Raw genomic sequence first — 19320 nt, forward strand, 5'->3', positions numbered from 1 at the left:
CTCTCGAAATTGCAATCCCTTCTTGTCATACTTCTAATCCACGTATTCCGTTTCCTGTCTTTCCTAGTTATGCCAAGCATACAACGATCCATACTTCTTTGAGTGTTTCACATCCACACGTCATCGCTGGGAAAACACATTGATCGAAGATCTTTTTCTTCAGGCAAAGTAGCATTTTTGATTTAAAAGCCGCATTCATTCGTTCAAATGCACTTCATCCTAATTTCATACGTCTCTTTATTTTCTTTTCATTGCTACCGGACATGTCTATTATTTGTCCTGAATATAAATAACTATTGACTACTTCTACTATTTTATCATCTACTGAAATGTATTAAATCGAGCACACCAAAACTTCGTATCAGTATTCGAACTGTAATATAGTAAATTTTTCGAGTCATAAATAAATATACATTCCTTCAATACCACAAGAAGTAGTAATTTAAATAAAATAATTACATATACATATATTGATCAATAGCATAGATATAGTATATTTGAATAGCTACCGAATAACATACTATGTACCTATGTACATGCAGGGCCGACGAGAGGGGGGGGAAAGGGAATGCAAATAACCCGGGCCCGGCTTTCGAAGGAGGCCCGGGGTCCCCGCAAATAATATGTAAACTTTTAGTTTATTTATTAGCATTATTTGGCCTTTATACTCTTGGAGTTTTTTGGACACTGAGCTAAATGGCATAACTGTTTTCGAGTAACGGATTTTACATAATAAAATTTAGGGAAAGATCTGTTCTGGTGTTCAGAATGGTCAGTTCCCTCGTCACAATATCCAAAACAAATTAGTAAAATAATCCTTCATAATTCTTCATAATGCAACACAATAATCCTTCATAATTCAACAGAAATATACTAATAAATGATTGATTTTAATTGTTAAAAGTATCCGTTTGTCTTTTGACTGTTCGAAAATACGTTATTCAAACATGTTAAAATTTTGCTGTATAATTGCGAACGGTGGATTGGATTAAGAATATGTCAAGGGTCAAGGGGGGGCCCGGATTTTCTCTCTACGGCCCTGCCTACATAGATACATATGTATGTATTTATAATACTACACATACGACGAATAATACGTATCTATACATAAAATATAAGCATAGCGTATAAATTTTCCATATAAAAATCCTAGCAAATTGAAATTTTAAGTAATTCAGAAATAGCAAAAATTTTGTTTCCCTGCAATTTAATATGGAAAAATCGTCATTTTTCACGGGACTTTCTTTTCCAAGAAAGTCTTTCTAATCCATTTGAGCTTTAAAATCTAAAAATATTCTTGTCTATAGGTTTATTTTAAATAAAAATAAAATTCAATTTATTTGATCAAAAGACATTTGTTCAAATAAATTGAAAGATCTACGGATACGTTGTCACATCATAATACGATCAAAATGTTAGCATTTTCATAGATGATTTTGTGAGTTAAGAACGTCTGTCTGGTCGAGTGTTAGTGTAAGTCGCATACGCGGCGCGGCATCCAGCGAGCGGCTTCCCCAATTTTCGCACGAAAACCGGGGAATCCGGTCGGTGGGGCGGGACAAGCGCGCGATTGGTCGAACTTGACGGCGTCCCGCGCCACAATTGGTCGACACGCGAGCTCGAGCTTTACGAGGGCGGAGCTACAGAGCCGGAGTGGGGATGTTTCTGAAACCGGCTGCAGTGTGACGGCGACTGCGTGCGCAGACGCTCACGCCACAATATTTATCCGCGAGATCCCGATTAACCCGCGAAACTCCAAATCGAGTGCTACTTACAATATTTTAAACAAATAATTGTACATAGTTATAAAAAAATAACCGTTTTAAGTGTATGTGACAGTTTGAAGTGAACGTTAAAATATAATAAACCGTTCAGTGTGACACTTGAACTTGGATGATTGAATTATATTGACACAATTACAACGAAAAATACAACAGTGCATTTATCCAGTAGGATATTTAACACATTTTTCACGTTAGTTGTATTATCTTTGTTTAATTTATTATTGTTTTGAAAAATTTCGATTGAAAAAACCGACTTCAAAAGTATTATTTATTCTAATAAGATTTCTTCCCATTTATTATATATTGATAGGAAATTTATAACAAAACCTATATGTTTTTCAGGTATTATTTTTTGTATTGACGTGCTTTAACTTTTATGTCAATGATTTTATTTCTTCGTGAGATTACATACAATCGAAATTTCATTTGTGCAAACAAGATATACTTTAAATTCAATAGTTGAGTTTAGTCGCTCTTATATCTACACATATGTATATGTATGTATGTACATATACATATATTGTACTAAATTATTTATTTTCTATTTCATTTATTTTCATTTTTACTTCATCTACATAAATACATATGTATCAAGGTGGTATAATAAAAAATAACTATTATTTTCAACCGTAATATAATATTTTAATAACACATTAATATACATATATTTTATTTTACATTTTAATTATAACAAATATTTGAATCGCGTAATATATGTATGTACATATAATATAGATACACATACACATTCAAAACCGTTATTTTATTTAGTTTTTAACATCATTATAAAGAAATTTTTCCGTTACAAAATATGAAGTATGTATGATTAATTATTTATTGATTTATTCAATATCTGAACATATTAATGTTTTGCAATACAAAGCAATATCGATAAAAATAATACTTATACTCATTAAAAACTGCAGAATCGTCTCCGACGGCTTCTGTATACAACGCTGAATGGTAGCCCGTTCACTTATTGTTTATTGAACGATCGTATTCTTCAACATAAACATTGCATTTAATATGCTTTGCAACGGACAAGACGAAAAGCCGCGCTTTATCTTTCCGAGAAGTCCAATACTAACACATCCAATAAATATAATGACGGTTGATTTTTTTTTGTTTACACACAATCGCTTCGAGCCTTTTTAGAGTTAGATATTTATCTCTGGTTTCTTTGGGGGTCGGCGATTTTTTTTGTTATTCTTGTTTTTGTTCAAATTAAGCAGAGTGTATCCGTCTGTTGTACAGCTAATTATGAAAAATAATTTGAGATATTGGCGGGGGTTGTCTAAAAGGACGTTTTCGTAAGAAGAACGTTTCGGCGCGTCTTTTTCCAAAGGGTGACGTGTGTGCTTCGATATCTGAAGTAGATAGCGTCCGTCCGCCACTAAATTACTCTGACAGACCGATTTATCGACCCCGAAACTGACATTATTCATTTTACCGACCCGGTCGAATAGTGCATACCCAGTCGATTTATACCTATACACAATTTCGACGAATAAAATTGATGCACCCATCCCGTCGCTCTAATTAAACCGATTAATATAGAAATTCTCGTAAGTTGTAATTATATCGTTACCGTTATAAAAAAGCATATGGATAATTATATTATGCTATATGTGTAAAATAAATAAATAGGATGATATCGTGTGGTTGATTCTACTTTTAAAAATTCAAACCGAAAAGAATGGCTTTATCTAAATACTTCATTGGTTTATTTCGTCTAAATAGTTTTGTGAAAGACTTATTCAAACCATTGTACATATAATATGTAGGTATGTATGTACGTAAATCTACATTATACTTAAGAAATATATTTCTAATTTATTTGGTATCATAATCAAAAAATAACTAAAGATACAGTAATGCACTGTTAATCAATTTCAAATATTATTTCAATGCAGTTTTAATTGAGTTGATTTCATATACTAAATATGAGATTCATTAAACTGAAGTTAATCGATTATTTGAGCTACAAAAGTTTACCACATAAACTCTATCAGTTTTGATAGGCAAAAAGCTTTCAAATTCCAACGTTTATATTGATTCGTTGTATATTTAAATTTGTCATTTAAATATATTTTATTAAAGTAGCATTATGGTGAAAAATCGATTTGACTTGAAAAGCGTAGTTTTATCGAGTTCTAAATGTACCAACTTGAACATTAAAAAACGGCAATAATTTTTTTTATGGTGGACAGTAGCTTTTATCAATGTATAAAATAAAAGTAATAAAAAGACACAGTCGATTTAGTACTCGCTACCATCGGATATTTTAGTAAACGTTTTACAATAATTACATACTGGAAAATAAATCGTCAAAATCTTTTATTTTAATCTATACATAAAAAATTGTCAAACGCTCCATAAGTAGATTCATTCATTCGCTCATTGGATTAAATAGTCGTCATAATTTAAGCGACACTCTTTTATTTTTAGACTACACAAACCGGTCAGTGGTATGTTTTTATTTTATTGGTTTGGGGTTTGCAATTTTTTGTGACAAAATTGGGCGACAAAAAATTTTTCAATTCTCAGAAGCGTATCAAATGTCTTTTTGAGAGAAGCCCACGCCGTGTGTTTTATTCGATCAATAGATATTATTCAATTATGTAAAATGGACTGCAAGAATTGATGTTTTATTCGATCATGTTCAATTAAGATAATCAAATTTATAATATATACAAAAATATTCATCACGGCTAATTAAAATAGGTAAAACACAATAGAAATAATATAATGTTTCGTATCAAAAATATATTTTTTCCCTTTTTACAATAATTCGCAAATACATATGAACATACATATGTATGAATGTATGTATATGGAATAATATTAAAAATATTTTCTCAAAACAATATCAGAGGTTTCAAAACTCAATAATGCCGATTATTCAAATTCGCGGCAAAAATAATCAGTTTTATGTATTATATTGCATGTAATTTTAAATTACAGTTGAATTGAAATTGGTATAGAATGCCTTAAAATATTATATAATGAAATTAATTATTATGAATTGAAATTGAAAATGAAACGAGAATGCAGCTGTAAGTGTACCTTTCATGGTTGAGTGCTATGTTTCCAATCTCGGAATGTTGCTTCGGCATCGGGATTACGGTGATGAAAATTTTCAATCCCGGGATCCCGGTGACGGTGATCATCGTTAATCTGAATGTGACAAAATAATGATTATATATAATTGACTATTGTATGTATCGAGTGGAGACTAATCAACCTTTACTAAATTTGACCCACTGAATACGAATATGACAATAATTTTCATTGGTTTGCTTTTGTTTATGACATATGAGCGTTTTTTTTGATAATTCAATCCAAAAACTTATAAAAAAAGAAGATACCCATAATGGGAGGTACCATTTCCGGTTAATTTAAATATTTGAAAAAGATTATCGTCGTATCGATAAGTATTTCAGTAACCGAAAGTAAGTTTAAGTTCGATAGGACTAACGATGTTCATTGAATCTCCAAAATACACCGAATCGAATCAGTCAAAATCTCGAGTTCGAATTTTCGCATAATCACAGAACATCATCTAAATATTATTACTACGTACAATATACATAACTAGATAAAGTAAGGTCACATCACGCCACTGATACCTACAAAGTAAATAGTACTAGAATGGTGGAGATAATTATTGAACTTATGGTATTTTTTTCAAACATTCATTTTCGGAAGAGATTAAATCGTTTTTTATTAAGAAAAAATCTATTGTGTCTTCCATGTATGATGTACCTATATATATTTCATATTTACATAGCATGCACTTTGTAAGTATGAAATACACTTACATACAAGTGAATATTGACGTGAAAAAAATATAAATTTTTATACTTTCGCATATTTTTATGATGTTTTGTATACATACATCTAAGTTTGCTTTATGAACAGTTACATTGACATGTATTTGAATACAGGTGATCGAAAGGTGTAATGCCATCTCGTCTAAGGATCAAGATTTAAACAAGAGAATTGGAGAAAGGAAGAGGAGTAGGGGTGGGAGTCCGATGTGTGTGTGGGTGTGTTAAGTGTGTGCGGTGTAAAGGTGGCGGCGGGCGCGTGGGGCGGCGCGGGGCGGCCGCGCGAGCTGATGGGGTGCCCCGAGGTGGTCTATGGTGCCTACTACCCCTATCTCTATGGGAGAGCCGCACCCTCCAGAGCGGCAGCCACCTTCGCTTCGCCCTTCTCGCCCCACCAGTACGACAGGGTGAGTACATAATATAATATCATATCCAAAACAACTTTTCGCTGACCCAAAATTGCCCCAATTTTTATTATACTTCAATACTAAATTTATTTTTTTTGTCGACATCATTTATCAATGAAAATTAATCAGCTATCCTTATAATTGGTGCATGGCGGTATGTTTCTCGGGTTTTGCACTTTAAAAAAATTTTGTTTTATTTGAACAAAAATATGTAGGACGCATCTTTTACCACAATAGTGATCCACTAGATTCAATTGATCAAGGTAGGATTTTAAAAAATTGCAATAAATCTAAACCTTTGACGTTTTTTTAAAATTGTTTTGCCTTTCGACGTTTCAACGATTTCTTTTTAAAAGGAATGGAATACATGATTTGAAATTCAAGCTAAAACTTTTGGACATGTGTTGCAAAAAATACACGTGACGCTATTTTTAAAGGTTTCCAGTATATGAAATAGGTAAAAATTGTATCGATTGATCAATTCAGCCAAATCGTGGACGTTCTAAAAACGCGATACACACATATGTATGTATATCGCATTATATAAGAAGTACGTAAATCAAAATTTTCAAAACAAAAATATTTTCACTTTGACATTTTATGTACAGCAGTGGTTGCCACGCGGGCTTTTTCGGGTGTACTATATATTTTGGGCGTGATTTTTTTTTTCGACTAATAAAAGGCGAATACCAGCCAAGAAATTGATATTGTTCTCGCATCTTTTGAAAATAGATAACTGCAATGGATAATGAATACTTATGGTTATTATTATCTGTTATGTCCGTTCATTGAGACTATTTTTGTATGAAATTACTGACAACTAAATACTTTTTACTGTAAACAAGTTTACTAGCAGGCATGTTCATTTTATTTAAAAATAATACTCTCAAAGGAGCCAAATATCGTTAAATGATATCGTTAAATGCAAGTGCAAGCCTAAATACAACAGATCTAAATCTCTTAGAAAAAGGAAACGATGAATGTTGTCAAATATTTACATTGTTATTGTTTTATTTTATTACAACACATAGTACTTGTTTATTTATTTTATCAAAATACATGTCTAATTTTGTATTGAAAACTCCTGTCCACTGCATCTATAGATAAAAAATAATAAGCTAATAGGTTAATACTGGAAAAATTCCCTACGCTTGAAAAAAGCTCGCTTGGCAACCACTGAGTCTTTAAAAAACATCGATGTTTTTTATTTTATATTTTATATGCTTACATAATTTTATCACTATTTACATCTGAATATACCTAATTTGTGAGTAAATATTAAAAGTTTTCAACCTGGAAGTTTTTAAAAATTTCAGAAAAATATATAAATAGATATGTATGTATTCATAGATATCATTATGCATACCTACATAATACCGCAAATACACTGAAATCACAAACGTTAAATTAATTTTGAAAAAATATAACTACAATTCATAAATTTTACTCATTCGAAAATCATTACGACTATGAAAATCATTAGATATGTATTAAAAAAATGTATTTTTTTATTTTATTATTTAATTAATATACAATAATTAATAATTGTGATTAGTCAAAATAATTTATACATACATCACATTATCGATGAATAATAAAATAAATTTAAATAAAAATGTGTTAAAACCGAGGGTTTAGCGAACAATAAACAATACCATATTTAAATTCATAATATCATAAATTCATATATATCTACATCTACGGAAAAAATAAAAGTTCATGGTTCTACTATTTAAAATACATGTATTATTTTTTTCAATGAGCACATGCGCACTGACTCCAATAAGAAAATGTAGAATTATGGACACACAATATTTTTCGTACGGAGAAAAACCCGATAGAAAAAACATGGATGTACAGAAATGGCAATGGGCTTGTCAATAAATTTCTCTCGGAGTTCTACGACAGTTGCGAAACCGACGATTTATGGTACACTTACTTACATATCTACTTGTACCAGCATTTTCAACATTTACTGGTTAATTTTAAATAATTCAATTTCCACATTTAAACTTTTTACACCAAAAATTTCATTCATAATAATATATAAATTAATTTTTTTTCTTTATTGAAATATATGTACATTTTGTAATAATACTTTCTCGGAAATTTATATGAGAATATAATTAGAACAAGGAGTGAATAGACAAAAGTAAAGGATTTACTTTAACATTCAACTTTAACAGGAAGTTTAGTTTGACATTTTGATCCCTACATTATTCTTGTTCACCTCCAGTCTCCATGAGACTTATGAAGACAAAAAGCTATAAGGGTGAACTTAATCCCCCATAAGACTTCAGTTCTTATTTAGAGCCAACGAGGTTCGACGCAAGTGAGAAAATAACGATACCATATTGTATTATACCTTTTCGATTTTCATTATTGCTGTAATGTACATAAATGCTTAAAAACGGGAAAAATGCGATCGTATCGTCGCGTGCAATCTTACACAAAATCTCTAATCTCTCTCCAGATCGTACACGCGTGTGTATCGCTTGTAATATATCTCTTTTGGAAGCCATTAAAGCTAAGTCTGAACGTATACTTGTATATTCTTCTATCGTCAAGTGTTATAAATCATTCGACACTAGTTTGTGTTTAACGGCTGATGTAAAGTTTGTGCGATGCGAATAATTATGTCATTACCAAAAATTGAAAATAAGATGCGCTGTGACGTCAATAAAGCTATCAAAATTCCATTCGATGATGCATGAGTGAAATGACCCTAGTGCTAATTTTAAATAACTACAAGTATTAAAATGTTCTTACCCATGAAAAAATGTAACATATTCATGAGTGAAACTTTTTATAGAGCAATTAAATAAAATGGTGAAATAATTTATGCAAATCTGAATACGAAAATGCGTGCCTTTTGATGACCAGTTTCCCACGTGAAGATTTAATTTTATTTGATTGTATTTGTATAATATTGAATGCATTGAAATTATTTAATTAAATGTAACAAACGAACCGTTCAAATAACGCATATATGTATGAATTATACATTCATGCCTACAGTTGACCGTTCGCAGATGCCGACGCGGAGAAAAAAATACATCGCGTGCCGAAAGTAACGTTGAATATTTCAATTTCAGTCGACTCAATTTTTGTATTGTTTTTCACCGAAATCGCCGAAAAACAATTCCAAAACTTACACAATATGATATTTAATCCCAAAGTGATAACTAGAGAAAAAAATTGTTCGCAAAAAAATATCTGAATATTTGGCGAACAATTTTTTTTGGAACATATTTTATTTGCTTTTGCCGAAATTATTTTTATCCTTTTAACATAATTCAATACGATTAAAAGTGTTTGAAAAATCAAACGACAAAAATAGTACCTATGTACAATGTACAATTAAAAAGAAAATCCATTTTCAATTATTACACAAAGTACAATAATACGTTTTTTAAAATCTTTTATTTAGTCTTTTGAATTAGACATTCAATGTTGGGTAAAAAATGTATGAAAATCTATAACGTATAAAATCGGGCACGAATTTATGCAATCATCCAATATATATACATATGTATGTATTAACGGGTCTACCTCACGGGACCGAAAGTGAAACGCCCGAAAACGCAAATATCGGAAGGCAAAGATCGAAAATCGAAAGATCTTAAGTCGAAAGATAAAAAAGGGTCTCTCCCCTTGTCGTACATACTCACTTAATTTGCACGAGCAGGATACAACAGGAACAAGAGGAACAGGCTTTTCCTCCCGTATTCTGCGCGCGCACATTAAACAAGGCTGTATGACAAAAAGAGAGATAATTGCATCGCATGCCACTCATATATATTATATATACATAGTACCGTTTACCATGCACCCTTTTTTTTGATCTTTCGACTTAAGATCTTTCGATTTTCGATCTTTGCCTTCCGATATTTGCGTTTTCGGGCGTTTCACTTTCGGTCCCGTGAGGGAGACCGGTCTCTTTATATCTTCTACATATATGTACATATATGTAGAAGATATAAAGAGACTATGAAATTAAGATGGAGTGCATTCGGACGAATAAATGTTGTTTTTAAATCAAAAATGCCACTCTGTCTGAAGAAAAAGATCATCGATCAATGCGTTTTGCCAGTGATGTAAAACATAGATGTAAAACTTGGACATTAAACGCCAAGTTGCTACAAAAAGTCTAATACACTCAAAGAAGTATGGAACGCTGAAGTATGCTCGGCATAACGTGGAAAGAAAGGAAGTGGAACACGTATGTAGGTGAGAAGTATGACAAGGGTAGTGTACATACATAGTGAATAGAGTAAAGAGATTGAAATGGCAATGGGTGGGTCACGTGGCTAGAAGAATGGATAAAAGGTGGACAAAAGAAGTTCCAAACTGGTACCCGAGAGAATGCAAAAGAAATTAGGAAAATGTATGGGGTGAGATGGATGAGAGTTGCGCAAAACAGAGAAGAGGGGAGGGTGTTGGAGAGCCCTTCATCCAGCAGTAGATGGTGAGCAGCTGTAGATGATGATGATGATTATTAGCTAATAAGATTATACACTTTTTATTAGCTTAAATCTGTTATTATTTAAATTCTTATTATTGAAATAATATTTAAGTCACTGTATTGTTAAATAAACATAAAAAAATCATTTTAAAAGAAAATATAGTAAAAATGCATACAGAATCGCACATCTCGCTTTTGATCCTGTGAATTTTCATTTCAGAATTAATCGATCTTTGTTAGCGACGAGTGAATTCGTCCGCTTTTAAGCGTCCATTAAGAGCATTGGTATCGACTGTTTTGCAACGTGTTGGAAACACGAGAACGACGAAATCGTTTCCCGTTGACAAATGAAGGAACGCGAACCATCGGTGCGGCGTGTCTGTCAATCAAGTGGCCATTAAGTGCTCGTTTGCCCGCAAAACTGACGAGTCTTCCTCACAACCAAACGCACTCGCATCCACCTACCGATCCAGCTTACCCCTTCGATACAATTTTTCAATCGTGTACCGTTCGTATATCGATATACCAATATATGTATGTATTTACAACTAAACTTCGATCGCAAACAAGACATTAAACTTTATAGTGACAAATTTTCGTTTGCGGCTTTTTAATTGCGCATCTTGAAACAGAGCGGGTTTCCCCCCTTGGCATGTATAATTTAGCACTGACAATGAGCACAGTTACATACAGGGTGTTCGGGTACACCGCAGCTGTTGCTGCTCCCGCTAATGAATTCGTTGTTTTGCTATATTCGTCGGCGGTTAGGGGGAGGGGTAGGGCAGGGGGAGACGTAAACGTTCAAAATGAGCATTCGTCTTTTTAACGCGGTACACATTCGGTGCGTGTCAATTATACGTTTCTGCAATTAATCGTCTTTTTGCGACCAAACATACACTCTCCCTTTTTTCTAATTAATTCAAATTAAAATAACATTAAAAAAGTTAATTAATCGTCGAAGAATGCTGCTTTGCATTGGAAGTGTGTGTTATCAGTGGTAAATTTGTCAAATTCGACGGTCACAGTCTAAGCTCATCGCCAGCGAACTTTGTATTCGAATCGGGCTTAGATTGTTACTCTACTATTGTACGGTGTGTTGTCGTTTCCAAGACAAACAAACGAATGTAAACAATTTTTCTTCGGGTACCTCTAAGCCAATACGTGTCGGATTTTACATGCTGAGAGTGAATGAGCTTTCCTTCTATTTATTCAGTTCAATTTTTCACAGAGTCAACTTCTTAACGATCTACAATTATTTTACAAAATCTCCCTAGTGCTTACGTACCTACTCTTCAAAAATATTTGAATATTTCGAGAATGTGTTCCATATGCTATAAAATATAGAAAAAAATCAATAAATTTAAATTATCCAACACATTCTACAATAAATGTCAAAAATTAACTTTTCACCCTTTTTTATAACACATACATATATACATACATAACATAAAATAGTTTTAATTGGCGTAAAAGTCGTCCGATTAATCATTTCGGTCGACTGCTCTTTACGAGGCGACGAAAGCATATAAAGACAATAGTTACAAATGCCCTCGACATTAAATGGCCTTTTTATAGGATATTAAATGAAATAATGTTTGTTGTTTCTTATTTTCAATTATTCAAGTGAGTGAGCATTTCGCTATGATCACTATCAAATTATCCATTTTATATTTATGTACATATATATTAAATAGGTATGAAGTGTTAAATTAAACATTGGATATAATCAATTTTTTGCTGAGAAATATTTCAAAAATTCTCATTTTGAATAACTATGCAAATTTAAATATATAAATTCAAATTAATTCATTTCGAATTGACTAGATTCCAAAATGCACCTTTTCACGACGCACATAACACATACTGACGCGATTGAAGTGCATTATAAAAAATTCTAATAAGCGTTTATAATCAATTTAATTAACCAAACAATGAAAAAGTAAGTAACTTCATTAACAGGATTCAACGAAAATAAAATCTAATCAAAGAAGAACGTTTTGGTCTATGAATTCATTAAGACCATATAAACGGGCAGCAGTTTTATGGTGTTAAGCTCAATAAATCATGCAATGAACTCGTATGCCGTGTATTTATTTCACTTTACGTCAACCCAGTGAAAAACGGACGACGATAACATCTTTTTATAATGAGAACCCCTACGATGACGATACAGGACGATCGAAAAATAACTGATTAAATATTTAATAATCGACACAATTTTGACGACCAACCGACATATTAAGTCGAATGATATTTGAGATGTTAACCAACACATATGTACATACATACATGGACAGATTAAGTACAATGTACTTCTATTGCTGGCCGCCTAATCTCAACCATACATTTTGCCATGTGAATTAATGACACCGACTGATTCAAGATAAGCGCTCATGACTTGAAACTACTCATGACTTTGACAAACACCGACAATTGCTTGGAATCAGAGCACTCCAGCTAGAAATAGGGTCAGAAAGTCGTTAATTCGTTAAGTTTGTAACCCTTTCTTGTTTTTGCGAGGACGCGCTATCAGATGATACTCAATTGGCTAGTAAAACAACCGTGTAGATACATAAAATTATACAAGTATGTGTATCATTGATGAGGCTATCTCTCTAATATAATATAAATTTTCGAAAGAGACTTTGTACATATATATACATATATTTGTAACTGTCGTTTGGAACTTTGTAAATCCGTGACGTCATTGAATAAATGATTCGATTTTTTTCGATTCAAAGGATTCGAAGCCCTAGGGGGCCCAGCGGCGGGGGCGCAGGCGCCGGATTCTGGTATACATATAATTTTTTTTAAGAGACTTACTATATATGTATGTATGTTTGTTTGTTCGTGACAGTCAATTTAATAAAAAAAACAAATGAGTATTCAAATACATTTATATAAAATAAAACTATTCAAATAAATTTTAAAAAATGTTTCATATTAGATTAGTCATGTTTAAGCGGTTTATATTACAAATACCGAGCGAAGCCGGGTAATACAGCTAGTGATTAAATATATTGCAAATGAATTTATCAACTTGAATTATTATTGAAAACAACCGAAGTAAAGTTGTATTTTTGAAATACTTTATTTTGTTACTCGCTTACAGTTATAGATCACCAGTTCATCCAGAAGACAAGAATGCAATTTTTAAACCTGAGAGAATTTACGACAGAAATAAAATAAACGTCTCAACAACGCTAAGAGGGCATTGTCTCGAAAGTGCCATTTAAAATTAGAATCTATTTTGTAACTTCGTCCTTATTTTGTCGATTTTAAAATAATCTACCGTGAATTTAATATTCTTTTATATGTATTTAATAGTCATATATGTAATTCCACGATATTATAAGCGATAAATATCAATTTAATTTTATTACTTATTTTTTCAAATAGTTTCGTTCAATTTTTTTTGTAGAACTATTAAACAATTTTCTCATATAAATATAACAAAAACAATTGCATCATATTTTCACTTAACTTCTTATTTAATATTTTTACAAATGTAACTGTAAATTTTTAACGGCATTTTAATATTAATATATAAAAATAATGTTTAACTTGCAGAAAGAGCCGACATCAAATGCTAAGCTTAAATATATGGAGATGTAAAATTTTTATACGTTTCGAATAATTTAAATGAAACATATCAAGATAAGACTTCTTAGTACTCGGACGGTTTATTCCACCAATACATTCTCGACGACAGGGTCGGGTCGCCTTCGACAAAAATATTTTCACGGCAGATTTAGATAGTTTTTCCCAAAAAAAGCCAAGCAATATTTATAATTCACTGAAACTTTTATTTATATTTATATATATATATATATATACATATATATATATATATATAAATATATATATATATATATATATATATATATATATATATATATATATATATATATATATATATATATATATATATATATAAATATAAGAATAAACGGTTACGACGACGTTGGAACGACCTTGTGCAACGAGTTGAACAAGTTTTATAGGCAGCGTAGACGTTGTAGGTGATATCGATGCACTTATTTGCCGAAGGAAAACGAACATTAATATCCATTAACAAGGCGTTTAGTTCACTTCTGTTCTCGAGGAGACATGTGTATTAAATATGAATCAGATCGCCGGTAGTAATTCGCTTTCGATCAGCTAACTACATCATTAATGGGACAAATACTGCTCGAAAGCCTTGAAATGATAATTTTAATACTGCAATTATTCGAATATATTTCCTGTTATAGACCAATCCCCATTGATTGATTTGACGTGCACAGTTTTTTTTGCATGCGCTGAGGAAAATTATCATTTTTCATACAATTTCGCTCGAAAATATGTCGCTAGATTATAATGTAATTTATTACTTCATTTCATTTCATAGATGTAACCTTATAAAAATAATATCTCCATCTAGGTAAAAGTCTGAACCACACAAGGTCATATTGAATTTAACCAGGTATATAATACACAGAAGTACATAAATATACATATATGTATATGCAGGGCCGACACTAAGGTGCCGGCAGCAGGGCTGGCCTAGCAGACTAGGAACGTGCCTAAGTTAGGCACGTTCCTAGTCTGCCATAGCCAAGGGCACGTGGCACCCACATTTTTATTTTCTTTTTTTGAATTATTAAATTGAAAAAAAAATGCCTTTCTTTGGACTTTTTATTCATTTTATATTATTATTACTTGTTTTTTCTAGTCGAAGGAATTCGACTGTCAAATATCAATTTTTATTTGAAATATTTTTTGATAGTTTTAATATTATATAGTATGTACTACATAGATAAATATTAAAAATTTAATATTAAAAATAAATATTTAAAATATTAAAAATATAATAAAAAAAGATAAGAACAAAATAAGAAAAAAAGAATTTTCTAAATTTAATTTCATGTATTTTTTAAAACTTGTTCCACAATAACATGTTACTTTTTGCAAATTTTATTTTATACATATCTATTAATATTATATATTGAATATAAAACGCGCCTATGAATAAGAAATTGTAAATTTAATTTTATGTTTTCTTCTTCAAAATAAAATTTTAACAACAATTTAAAAATAATTAAAGGCGCGGGGTGCTGAAACCAATCTGCCTAGGGGCGCCATATACCCTCAGGCCGTGCCTGCATACGTATATGTATATATATTTTTTTGTATGTGTAGTAAATATTTGAATTAAATAATTTGAAAATGTATCTGTTAGATATGTATTGCAGTTCACACAGATAACATATTCATTTAATTTTCATAAACAAAATATGTTGCAAAAAAACACATTCATTTTTAAATTACATTCTCCAATTTTTTACTTTGTTTTATTTTACTATTAAAGTGTTGAAATACATTTTTTGTATCAATAAATTTATCTGGTAGTGAGTGTCGGAGTGTTTTATAAAATTCAGTATTTTATAATAATAAGTATAGAAGAACGTGGGAAAAATAAAGGGAAGGATTGAAAGAGAAACACGTAGGTGATAAGCATGATAGATACCTACATATACATATATACCTACATACATATATAATACATAGGTGTATGATACGTACTTATGTGATTAGATTATGCTAGGTTGCGATGGTAAGTACATACATATGTATATGTATGTACATATGGTAAGAAGATAAATAAAGAAAATTCTATATTGATAATTAGAGTAGATATATAGAAGAAAACAAGCAAGGCCGAAGAGTATTTATTACCTACAAATATCAAAACGATTGCTCACCAATTTAATTTTCTCTGTGAAACTGGTACTCTTGATTAGTATATCAAAAAAATGAGTAATAACAATTCTGTGCAACCATACAAGAGATTGACGCAGCGTTGAAAACTCTCATCAACACTTCCATTATTTCAAGGCGCGAAAAAAATTAGACGCGCGGTAGTGGTGTATTTTTTTTTATTTGACTGCAAAAATAAGTTTTTACAAATAGATGCAAAAAATATGTAAAACACGGGGAAAAAACTGGCTAGATAGCGCAGACGGTGTGTCAAAGTCGCCTATAAAAACTAGGACCGTTGACCTGAGAACGATATTATTCAGTGGCCGCGAATACATCATTCGCATTTTTGAAAACGAACTCAAATATGCGAATGATTTGAGCAATTAATTATGACATCAAACAGATGGATTCCTTATGTACACATTCTTAGCATATTATCCGGGATTAGGACTATTTCGTATAAATATAGCGTCAAGCGGCGTGTGTAACTTTATATTGCATTTTTTTAGCTTTATTTCTCTAGTGAATTTTAATGAATTAATTATTCATTTTACGTCAAACTAAAATATTATTTGTGTAATAAAATAATTCCAATTGCCGAAATATGTGTCTATAGCTCTATCTTCACTTAATTTAATTATTGTAAATTGAAAATAAATTTTTCATACACAATTTTTATTCAAACATTGAAAAAAATGTGCATACATATATGTATACGAAAATAAAATCAAAAAATACACAATCTCAGTTTTAATTTCAATATGGATTAAAGCAAATAAATAAAATAAAATACGCATTGGATAATTTAATTTACGATTAAATCATCGACAGTAATTCTTCGAACAAAGCTCTTATTGACAACCACTTTATCACGCCGATATTTATTCGACGAGTTTCGTATGATTTCATTGTTAAGTAAATATTTAATAAATTAACAGATTTTATTTGAATTACAAACTCGTAAATACACAATAACTTTAAATTACCTATAGTATCGTCCCAAAGATCGTATCAAGTCACAAACATAATATGTTCTCTAATGTTTGTAATTCGTATTTTAGAGACTGGTTTTCATTGCAATTATGAATTTTATTATTGAACAAAAAGCTCATAAAGATTTACATAAGTATTATTTTTGTCATATGTTAACGATATCAAAAATATTATATTGTGATTAATATAAGCGTGATATATGAAACTATACCATGTATGCCGATGAAAATAAACAATATTACTTTTGAAATTTTAAATATCTCAACTTGGTCAAAAAATTGTTAATATTATTATTCAATACGTATCCAGTGTATTCTATCCACCAACGGCTCGGCTACATTGTTTTTTTTTATGGTTATTCAATAATACATAGTGTACGACTATAAATCAATGGGACGACAAACTTACCAACAACATTTTCAAATCTAATAATTTATAACCATTGATCAATATTATGTAAATTCTCATTAGACATTTTTAAAATGGACATAATTTTTATGGCATGAATATGGTTATCCCCAACAACTGTTATTTGAATAAAGATATTTCATTCCCAACAACATACAACATCGTTTGCACCAATGCAATAAAATAATTTGACCTAGAAATAATAAGTATTACTTATTATTATACAAAATTCTTATACAAATAATGCATACAGATTTTAACTGAAAATACAGCAAGTACAAATAAACGCAACATTTCAATCAATAAATTCAAATTCAAAATTATATTTTTCAAATGTATCAAAAGGGAACAGTATTTGATATGAGTCGGAAAATTAACGAATATATTTATTATTTAAATTTCATAAAGAGAATCATCAATTTCTTCCATTTTTATAACAATGTTGCATTGTTCGCATACGCGTTTTTAATGATACTTTCGTGACACCACGGTATATCTTTATCATTGACGAAATATCTCCGAGTCAATGTAACACAATAAACAACGAAAGAATGCTATCGCGCCAGTAGTAATCAGAACAATACGAAAACACCCCTCATTTGCATATTATATCACACATCGTAAAAGAAAAATACATACGCCCAAAAAAATATGAGTCTCAAGATACGACCTAATTACAAATTTCGAAATACCCGATGGACGTATCGTTCATAAGAACGAATTCCTAGCTACGTAATCTGACTTTCAGGAATTCCATCCCATACCTGCACGTTATTAATTATATTCGTACGAAAAATAAATAAATCGGTGGGAGTTACTTAAATGAATACCAAACTATTAAAAGTAGAAGAATTGTACCGGGTTTTTACTAAAATTTCCATATTAAATTCTAGTCTGAAAAATAACGCACCTTTCTATTTAAAAGTTTAAGCTAATAAATGCCTAGGAAAATAAATATTCCTCGAAAGTGCCTATGTAGATATGTTTGTTATTATCTAATGTGAAAATTATACGATTTTTACTCGGTTAAGTAGACGGAACGTGAACGGAAATAGTAGTTAGCGAGAAAGGAAGCAATTACATTATATGTATACCTGTATATGAATTTACTTCATAAAATTATACAGTATTATTACTTTATTTCAAAGTTAAATAATTTTAATAAAATCCTCAGTTGATGATAATAAATTCAATTTTGATAGTTTTAAAAATATAGAACATAATTAGGTACGCAAAATATTGTATGTACATAGGTACCCAATGTTATTAATATTGTATGTACCCAATATTACAAGGATTTGCGGAAACTCTTTGTTCAAATGCCTTCATAAATATACTTCCACTTCCCAGCTTTTGAGAAGAGACGGGCGTTAAATAGTATAATCTTTGGTTATAGTCATTAATCAGCTGAATTTACCTATATATGTACAATATACCTACTGAAAAATCTTATGGGGCCTCAAAATCCTGAGGCATATATGTATGTACCAGTGGCGTGCGCTGAAATTCTTTCTCTTTTTGTCGTACAGCCTTACTTAATGTGCACGAACAGGATACAAGAGGAACAGCCTGTTCGTCTTGTATCCTGCTCGTGCACATTAAGTAAGGCTGCACGACAAAAAGAGAGAGAATTTCAGAACACGCCACTGATATGTACATGTGTGACCTTTAGTATCAAAATCCAACAATTA

The 19320-nt window shown here is 30.9% G+C and overlaps 1 protein-coding gene across 2 annotated transcripts in view; it reads left to right on the top strand.

Moving 5' to 3' along the window:
* Window positions 1-1872: 1872 nt before the first annotated feature.
* The window catches only part of vg (transcription factor vestigial), a 57461-nt gene continuing 40013 nt past the window's right edge, over window positions 1873-19320 (top strand). For both annotated transcript variants that reach the window (XM_077433024.1, XM_077433032.1), the window contains exons 1-2: window positions 1873-1974; window positions 5732-6021. In XM_077433024.1, the coding sequence (XP_077289150.1) occupies window positions 5905-6021 (117 nt within the window). In that variant the 5' untranslated portion in view covers window positions 1873-1974; window positions 5732-5904. The remainder of the gene's footprint in view (window positions 1975-5731; window positions 6022-19320) is intronic.

Source organism: Arctopsyche grandis, chromosome 1 (assembly GCF_051622035.1).
Source record: "Arctopsyche grandis isolate Sample6627 chromosome 1, ASM5162203v2, whole genome shotgun sequence".
Taxonomy (NCBI): Eukaryota; Metazoa; Arthropoda; class Insecta; order Trichoptera; family Hydropsychidae; genus Arctopsyche; species Arctopsyche grandis.